The 9319-nt window shown below is 63.2% G+C and overlaps 2 protein-coding genes across 2 annotated transcripts; one reads left to right on the top strand and one right to left on the bottom strand.

Moving 5' to 3' along the window:
- Positions 1–2044: 2044 nt before the first annotated feature.
- On the bottom strand, positions 2045–5569 carry GLN2 (putative glutamine synthetase; the record flags this gene model as incomplete). The annotated part of the gene is made up of 9 exons (XM_005781300.1): positions 2045–2227; positions 2608–2828; positions 3272–3323; positions 3437–3538; positions 3905–4030; positions 4206–4407; positions 4560–4597; positions 4773–4868; positions 5222–5569. 9 exons carry the CDS (start codon positions 5567–5569, stop codon positions 2045–2047), a joined length of 1368 nt encoding a protein of 455 aa, XP_005781357.1.
- A 2156-nt stretch (positions 5570–7725) lies between these two features.
- Positions 7726–8524, top strand: EMIHUDRAFT_366086 (hypothetical protein). The gene has a single exon (XM_005781299.1). The coding sequence runs from the start codon at positions 7752–7754 to the stop codon at positions 8235–8237; it is 486 nt and encodes a 161-aa protein (XP_005781356.1). The 5' UTR covers positions 7726–7751; the 3' UTR covers positions 8238–8524.
- The last annotated feature ends 795 nt before the right edge of the window (positions 8525–9319 follow it).

Raw genomic sequence — 9319 nt, 5'->3', positions numbered from 1 at the left:
TCGCGAGTGGCGGTGCAGCTAGTCGGTGGCGCGGGTGCTGGCGACCGGCAGAGAGATGCAGCCGGCGCGAGAGATGAACCCTGCGGAGAGGCGAGGTGACGGGCGAGCCGCGACCGTGGGAGAGGGCTGAGCATCGGCTGCACCGGAGGCACAGGAGCCTCGCACGCCCGACCGTGACGAGAGCGCCCTGACGCTGGCAGCTCAAGCAGCGTCAGGGCGCTACCAGCACCGAATGGGTCTCCCCAGAAGTTCCTCCTTTCCGCTCCCCCCCCCCCCCCCCCGCAAGGCGCGAGACACAACAAGGTTGCCGAGGCCAGGCCTCTCAGTTCACGCCGGAATCGTGAACCGTGAACCGTGAACCAACTAGCCCCCGCCCCGAGTCGTGAACCCCGAACCGTGAACCGACTAGCCCCGACCCCAAGTCTGTGAACCGTGATCCGTGAACCGACTCCTCCCGCGACACCCGCCGCGAACCGTGAACCGTGAACGAACCGAGTCTGGCGAACCGGCGGTGAACCGCCGGTTCGCGAACCCAGTTCGCGAACTGGTTCGTGAACCGCCCCCACCAAGTTCGCGCGGCGGTTCGCGAACTGGGTTCGCGAGAACTGGTTCGTGAACCGCCCCACCAAGTTCGCGCGGTTATCAACTAATTCTAACCGCGAACGACTGCGAATCAAACTCGATGGAGACCTACTTGCCGGGCTCATAGTCCTTCTCGAGTGCTTGCGCATTTACTCCAATGAAGGCGCGGTTCATGCGGAGAATCACCACCATCGAGTACTCCTCCGCGTTGAGACTGAGGCGGTGACAGTGCACCACCTGCTTGGCGCAGAAAGACTCGGCCATGAGGGCGCCGATCTGGCCGGTCGAGCAGCTCCCGCCATCGCTGGGAGTGGCTGCTTCTCAAGGTCGCGTAAATCCGTCCCATGTCCAGGTGAAGCTGGTCGATGAGGTCGTCTGAGGATCGAAGTCGTACTTGTCGTTCTCCCAAGCGCGATATGAGTTCGAAAGTAAAATCCGTAAGTTGTCGGCGTCGGAGGTGCGTGGGCGGCAACTGTATGTTAGAGCTGAGGGGCGACAGACGGCCGGCGGGCAGAGGCACAGGCTGTGGCACAGGTAGCCCATCATCTCGTCGATCGAACTCCCGCCACTTTGTTCCGGCTTTCGCCGCGCGCTGGTTCGAATTTCTGGGTCTCGGTTCACGGATGGTTCGCGAACTGTGGTTCGCGAACTGTGTCGGTGTGTAAGAGGTGTGAAAGTAAGCTTGGTTCATGAACTAGTTCAGTGGTTCACCCTCGAACCGACCATGAACTCTGAACCGTGAACTCGAACCGAGGCAGGACAAAAGGGCGAACCGCGAACCGTGAACGAACCAGGCGGGGCAGCGTCGGGCCGAACCGTGAACCGTGAACCGACTAGCCCCCGCCCCGAGTCCGTGAACCGCGAACCGTGAACTAACCGTGAACCGCGAACTGGTTCATGAACCGGGTTCACGGTTCACCTCGTGAACTGAGAGGGCTGGCCGAGGCTGGCGAGACTGCGAGGTGTGCCGAGTCTCGGGGTTTTTGTCTGGCCGAGTCAACCTGGGGCGAGCCTCGGCGAGACTGCGTCTCCTCAGCTGTTCCCACAGCAGGCTGGAAGTACCTCGCCAGTGCCGAGGGGGAGGACCGGGAGGCGGTAAGTAAGTCGTCGATACGTCGTCGCTCGGCGCTGCTTGCACGTTGCCAACGATTCGTTGCAGCACCATGGCGATGGCGCTTAAGAGGTTCCTCTTTTCCGCGCCCCCCCCCGCAAGGCGCGATACATGATACATGATATACGGTAAGAGGGGGGGGGGGGGGCGGGGGGCGTCTTTTTCAGTGTATGTGGCGGTCTTTTTATTTGAACAAACCAAGAAGAGTACATGACGCCGGTTGACGCCCTCTACCGTAGCAATTGTACGCGTTGGGGTCTGGACTGCCGGCGCGTGTCTTTTATACTTAAGTGAGCGGTCGTCCCCCAGCGACGCCGAGATCGAGATCACTCGAGATCACCCGAGATCGCTCTAGGCGTCGAGATACGTCTCCAGCTCCCACGGCGTGAGCTGCGCCATGTACTCGGCCCAGTGCGCCCGGCGCAACTTGAGGTAGCTGTCCACGAAAGCGTCGCCCAGGCCCGACCGGAGCGGGCTCGAGGCATCGAGCGCCTCGAGCGCGCCGGCCAGGTTGCTCGGCAGCGGCGGGGAGGCCTGAGGTGGGGCAAGGTCAACTCTTCCACACGCGCAAGGTGGTGGGGCAAGGGCCGGGCAGCCCTCGCGACAGAGGGGCACCGCAGTAAATCATGTCATGCACGTGTGAATGCAAAATGCAGAAGTGTAATGCAACTGTGGCTGTGGGTGAGTGATGAGTGGCGGGGGGGAGAAGGGGGGGCGGCGGCCTTGATGGCGGCGGCGACGACCGGATCGGAGGCGTCGTACATGTTGCGGTCCTGCACACCAGGGAGGCTCGGGTAATCTCGGGCAATCTCGGGTAATCTCGGGCAATCTCGGGTAAGTCTAGGCGTGTGGTCCGTCGGGTAATCTCGGGTAATCTCGGGTAGTCTCGGGCAATCTCGGGCAATCTCGGGTACTCTCGGGTAATCTCGGGTAATCTCGGGTAGTCTAGGCTTGCGGTCCGTCGGCGGCGGCGGCACACTCCGCGCTCGCAGGCCGTCGAGGCCGGCCGCGCCGATGGCGGCCGCCATCAGGTACGGGTTGGCGCTCATGTCGGCCAGCCTATTGGGAGGTAGCCCACTGTCGGCTGGTGAGTCGGTGGGTTCGGCTTCGCGCTCCTGTCCGTGTCGAGCCGCAGCTCCATGCGGTGCTCGTCGGGGACGCGGATAAGCGCGGTGCCTACCGTGCTGAAGGCGCCAGCCTCGGGGCGGGAGTACGGTATTGTGCAGTGTCTTCAGAGCACCGCGTGAGTACGAGGGGTGCGAGGACAGTGAGTACCGCGGAGTCCGTGTCCTCTCGAGCGCTACTCGAAACACGAGAATGCGTCTTCCGCCTCTAGGGCTGCGGTGCGGTTGTTCCCCGCCCACGTGGCGGCCGTCGGCGACCTGCCAATGCATGTGTGACCCTGTCATGCGGCCCCCGGACCGACAGAGGACCTCGACTCTTGGCAGGGTAGAAATGGGTTCGGCTATACCGGGGGTAGGGGACCCCCCACGCGGAGTAGTCACACAGCACATGCACATGTGCTCTCGGCTACTCTCGGCTACTCTCGGCTACTCTCGGCTACTCTCGGCTAATCACGGCTGTCAGTGCACCACGTCGCCCCCGAAGAAGTCATGCGCGCGCCCAGCCGCTTGGACGAGCCGAGGGTTGGGTTGGTGGCTTGAGATGGGACCGAGATGGGCCGAGATGGGCCGAGATGGGCCCGAGATTGCCCAAGGTTGCCCGAGATTGCCCGAGGCTTACCTTGTACGAGTTGACGGTCGGGTTGGTGAGCGCCGTGAGCGCCGGCGCGTGGGCGAGCAGGCCGGCGGTGAAGGAGAGCGCCAGCGGAGAGAGCCCGTGCATCTCGAGGGGGGGAGATACAGGCGAGGTATAGCCGAGGCATAGCCGAGGCATAGCCGAGGCATAGCCGAGAAATCGCCGAGAAATCGCCGAGGTGAGGCCGAGGGTGAGGCCGAGGTGAGGCCGAGGTGAGGCCGAGGTGAGGCCGAGGCGAGGCCGAGGTGAGGCCGAGGGTGAGGCCGAGGTGAGGCCGAGGTGAGGCCGAGGTGAGGCCGAGGTGAGGCCGAGGTGAGGCCGAGGCGAGGCCGAGGTGAGGCCGAGGTGAGGCCGAGGTGAGGCCGAGGTGAGGCCGAGGGTGAGGCCGAGGTGCGCCTCGGGCGCGCCGCCCTGGCAAAGGTTCTTGCCCGTGCCCGGCTCGTGCAGCGAGACGTGTGCGTGGCAGCCGGAGCCGGTCAGCGACGCGAAGGGCTTTGGCATAAACGTCGCGCGGAGGCCGGCCCGCTCGGCCAGCGAGCGCACCATGTACTTGAAGAGCACCACGCGGTCGGCGGTCACCTGTGAGTGCATGAGTTCGCTCGAGCCAACTTGACCGCTCGCGCAGCACAACGCGGTCGGCGGTCACGGGGGCGTCGTCGAAGCAACCTCGGGCAATCTCGGGCAATCTCGGGTCATCTCGGGCAATCTCGAGTCATCTCTCGTAATCTCGGGCAATCTCGGGTCTCTCGGGCACTCTCGCCAGGGCGTCGTCAAAGTCCCAGTTGATCTCGAACTGGCCTGTTCGGAAGGGTCGGCACTGCTCAGTGCCACGCGCGCGCACGGAGGACCCTCCGCATCGGTCGCGGTCGGGGCCGTTGGCGTCCTCGTGGTCCGCCTGGTACGGGCCCCAGCCGAGTTGCTCCATGTGGCTCACCAGCGTCGAGATGAGCTCGTACCTGCGGGGAGATACGGGGAGATATGGGGAGGTACGGGGAGATATGGGGAGATACGGGGAGATATGGGGAGGTACGGGGAGGTACGGGGAGATACGGGGAGATACGGGGAGATATGGGGAGACATGGGGAGACATGGGGTGATGAGCTCGTACCGGCGCATGAGCGCGTGCGCGTCATAGCACGGCTTCGCCTGCACGTCGAGATCACCCGAGGTCACCCGAGATCACCCGAGATCACCCGAGGTCATCCTAGATTGCCCGAGATTGCCCGAGATTGCCCGAGATTGCCCGAGATTGCCCGAGAATACCCGAGAATACCCGAGATCACCCGAGATCGCCCGCGTCATACCACGGCTTCGCCTGCACGTCGAGCGGGTCGGAGAGCGCCGGGCGGGCGGCGGGCGCGCTGCCGTCGAGGAGGAAGAACTCGCACTCTACGCCCGTCTTGAGCGCCACGCCGTGCTCGGCCAGCCTGGCCTGCACCGAGAGGAGCTCATACTGGTTAACGGCACGTGGGCACGACAGGGACTCAGATCGACTCATGGTCAGTGAGCTCGAGTGTCCCGCTCGGCCGCTTGGCCTGCGCAGCCGTAGTTCATACAGTAATTGATACAGGGTAAGTAGTCTTGAGTATGATGCGTGCTCTCCTGTTCTCGCCGCTCACTGTCTGTCTCAGTGCGTGCGTGTCCCGTCTCCCCGGTCCCTGTGCGGGTTGAAGCCACGTTTCCTGCCGCCAGTCACTTGGGCGTGGATAGTGGTCCGATCTGTGCAGCTCAGGTCGCCTACTATTGCTGCTCAGATCACCTACTAGGTACTACTGCTGGCTTGGCCTGCACGCTGCGCAGCACGTTGCGAGGGCCGTGGGCGAGCTCCGTGTCCTCGTGCACAAGGTTGCAGCTGAGCCAGCCGACCTCGGGCTGCCACGGCAGCGGCGTGAGCGTCGCTGCGTCCGGAACGGCGAGCAGATCGCCCATCGTCGGGTCCATGTCGAGGTGCGCTGCGAAGCCTGCGAAGCCCGCGCCACCCTCTGCAATCTCCGCGACGCGAGAGGCTGGCACGAGCTTGCTTCGCTGCACACCAAAGAGGTCGACGAAGGAGAACTGGTAGAACTTGAGGCCGGCGGCGGCGCCTCGCTCGGCAATCTCGGCCGCGGCAGTGCTCATCCGCCTCAAGAGGTGGCGCGAGAGCAGTCGCGGCCGCGAAGAGGCGGCGACGCGCGAGAGAGCGCGGCGGTGCATGACGGCGGAGAATGAATGATCCGCGAATTGCGTGTTTTGCGGCAAGAGATGCCAGAGCGCGAAGATGAACCGGCTGGGGGTACGCGCAAAAAGAATTCATGGCCACGTGCGTGCGAGCGTGTGTGTGTGTGTCGATTAGCACACAGGTTCGACAATGGCAGTTAGCGGACGTCGCCGCGGCTCGTCTCTGCCGCGGCGGCTGCTGCGCGCACGTGGTGTCGCCGCTCTCTCGCGAGACGGCTGGCGACGCGGCTCGCGGCCGACGTACGCTGCGCTCGTCCGACCGCCCGCGGTGTGGCGTGCGCGGCGCTGCGCACCGCTCTGCGAGCGCTTCTGCGCTGCTTTGAGTAAAGTCCACTGTATATGAGCTGCTGCCTCGCTGCTGCGAGTTGACATATCCGGTGATGTGCGAGCGTTCCGTTCGTGCGTCGACTGGCTCCCGGTTCGAGTCGCCGGGGGGGAGGGGGGGGCCTCCTCGGCCTCCTCGGCCTCCTCGGCCTCCTCGGCCTCCTCGGCAGCCTCGGCTGCTTGGCGCACGCGGCGCGCGAGCCGCGCCGCGCTGCCTTTTTGCTCGCTGCCTCCGTTGTCGGCTCGGCCGTTCCGTCTCCTCGCTCTGGCTCGGGCCGTGGGCGTGCTGCTGCTGCTGCTCGGCACTGTTGTCGCCATTTTCAATCTCTCTCTCTCTGCTCTCTCTCTCTCTCTGCTCTCTCTCTCCCTCTCTCTCTCTCTCTCTCTCTCTCTCTGTCTCTCTCTCTCTCTCTCTCTCTCTCTCTCTCTTTCTCTCTCTCTCTGAGGGGTGTGTGTCTCTTTTTTTCTCCCTCTCCCTCTCTGTCTCTCTCTCTCTCTCTCTCTCTTTCTCTCTCTCTCTCTCTATCTCTCTTTCTTTTTCCCCCCCCCCCCCCCCCTCCCTCTCTCTCTCTCTCTCTCTCTCTCTCTCTCTCTCTCTCTCCCCCGGGCCAGCTGCACGCACGCTCGGTGACATCTCTTCACCTTCACACTGGTCGAGTCATAGGTGACGCGAGGGCGCTCACTTAATTGATTAATTCACTCATTAATTCCTTAATTGCGTACCGTATTCCGGGTAATCTTAATTATTCATCATCGGGCGGGGCGCGGCGCGGCGGCTGCGCGAGGCGGCGGCGCGGCGCGGCGGCGGGCGGCGCGGAGCGGGGCGGCGCGACCATCTGCACTGATCAGGCCTTCGGCCTTTGAGGCATGTTCGAGGTGACAGTGTGTCTGGGCCGCAAAACGCTCTCGACGAGAGCCACGGGCCGGGCTCAAAAGGGTCCGATTTGCGGCGAGAAGCGCACAGCGCGCCGAGGTCGTATCGCGCGGCGTAGAGTGCACCATCGGAATCAGAAACGGAAGGCTTCGCCAGGCGAGGAGCGCGGGAGGCACGCCGAAAGCAGAGTCGGAGCTGGAGACGCCGAGCGCGATGAACGGCGCGATAACGGGAACATAAAGGAATGGGAGCATAATCAGAGTTACTGCGGGCCAGAACACGAAGGCTAGGAGGGTCTCAACGCACGAGCGCAGCAGGCGGGCGGACGTCATGGCGACGAGCAAGGTTTGGCTGGGGGTGCAGCCGGAGAGGACGGGCGCACAGGGGTACGGCCGGAGGTCGCCACAAGAGGGCCGTGCGGTTTCTTTTGTGCGGTTCGTTATATAGCTAGGTAGGTAGGTAGAAAGGTGAAGAACAGCCAGGCGCGGACTGGACACCAACGCGGTATGGGTGGACGCTGGACAGATGATGACGGCACGCACGAGCGACACACAGACACAAACAAGCTCACAAGACACACAGCCAGCGGGCTGCCACACACCCTGAGTCGGCTTACACATAACTCAAGGCCATATCCTCCCTGTCGCCCCCCCCAGCACTCCACGGTGCCAAGAGTACAAACAAGGGCACAACGACACAACAGACGACAGGAAGTGACATGCGAGGCTAGAGCAGGCTTGCTCATATAGCTACTGCTGCAGCAACTCGGAAAAGAATTTAAACAAAAGAACTCTCTCTCACAGCACACTCGGAAAAGAAGAAAGTCGGTGTCCCATTGCTTGTCGGCGGACCGCACCCCCGTTCACCGAGGACCGAAGGTGGAAGATGCGGAAGGCTTTGCTCAGCACCTCAGTCACGTTGGCCATCGCTCTTCTCGCCGACGGTCAGGCGAAGTTGGTCACTGGCCTCCAAGCGACGGAAGCGCCGCCCGAGGCGCCACCCGAAGAAACAAAGCAGGCGGGGCTCGGTGCCGTGCGCGCGAGATCTCTCGAACCTGAGGACGACGACGAGGACGACGCCGAGGACGACGACGAGGACGACGACGACGAGGACGGAACAGTCACAGAAGAAATTGGCAGTGGGATCTTGCCGGGTGAATGGGCGTCCCTCAGCATGGAAAGTGGCGCCGCGCCGAGGCCGCGCCGCAGCATCACCGGCTTCGCTGCCGGCTTCCTCACAGCGACCATTGCCTATGTGTTTTGGGCCGGACTTGGCGTGGAATTTGCGGCGAGCTTGCTCACAGCGACGGCTGCGTTTGCAGCGAGGGGGTCGATGTCGGCACGGCAAAACCCTCGGCCTGTGCTCGTGTAATATCGGCAAGAACTCGGCAGAGCCGTCTGCAGTGCTGCACACCGCTCGAGAGGATAGACATATTAAGGTGGCAATCGAGTGTCGCCGAGCGGCTCTCTCTCGCGTGGACATCCGCGTCTACTGTGAATCGTCGAGATTTCCATAGTTAGGTAGGGGCCGTAGAAGAGATATAGACAGACGCGTCTGCAACCCACGATTCTCCCCCCACCGGTAGAGCGCTATCGTGAGCGTTCCTGCACTGCGTGTGGCGGCTCGTGTGGCAGGTTGCACGTTTAGTATTTTTTTGCGAAGTTCATGCTTCGCGTCGCCGCGCTGCTTCTTTCTCCTGGCCGCGGCTGGTTGGTCCCTTGTCGCAGTTAGGGGGCGTGCGCAGCGCCCCAAAATCCAGTGGCGCCGGTGGACATGCTCCCATGTTGCCGACGCGGCGCCGGAGTGGCCGGCGCTGCTCGCCGCGACCACGACGGCTACTCTGATGCTCCGGGCCGACCCGTCCTACCCGACGGTGGCACTCTTCCACGACCACGTCTCGCTCACGCTGAGAAAAAATCTGAAACGGCGTGCAGCAGAGTCACCGACGAGTCGGTCCGCGTGACTCCTCGTGTCCCGTACCTTTCTCACACATCAATAAACTCACTTTGTTTGGCCCCACTGAAGCGATGCCTGAATCCTGAATCCTAAGATTTTGGATTAGGACGCTGCGCACCCTCTATCGCAGTCACACCACACACACACCGCCGCGCCGCGCGCACACGCCCACCGCCCCCCGCCTTGGTGGGAAAGAGATGAGGAGATGAACAGCCAGAGAGAGATTTTTTGAGCTTAGCCTTCGATGTTAGGAAACAAAGCAAGGCGGACATGGCATATCGCTCTCGGGCCCACAGACATCCCGCACACTCGCCTCACACCCGCCGCCCCCGCGCGCGCCCCACCCCGGCCGGGAGAAAGGGGAGTGACAGATTTTTTTCCCGTGAGACCGACGACACTCAGAAAAACTCCGGCGCGTTGCATGTGTTGTATGGAGGGTGGGCGCGACGAGACGACCACTCTCGGCGATTCTAACCAGCAGCAGGGGAGGCCGGCAT

This window comes from Emiliania huxleyi (assembly GCF_000372725.1).
Source record: "Emiliania huxleyi CCMP1516 chromosome Unknown EMIHUscaffold_204, whole genome shotgun sequence".
In the NCBI taxonomy this organism is placed as follows: domain Eukaryota; phylum Haptophyta; order Isochrysidales; family Noelaerhabdaceae; genus Emiliania; species Emiliania huxleyi.
Note: the sequence above shows the minus strand (reverse complement) of the source record. Positions and strands in the feature narration are given on the sequence as shown.

Coding starts and splice junctions, on each gene's coding strand:
- EMIHUDRAFT_366086 (XM_005781299.1), top strand. CDS start 7,752: ATGCGGAAGGCTTTGCTCAGCACCTCAGTCACGTTGGCCATCGCTCTT.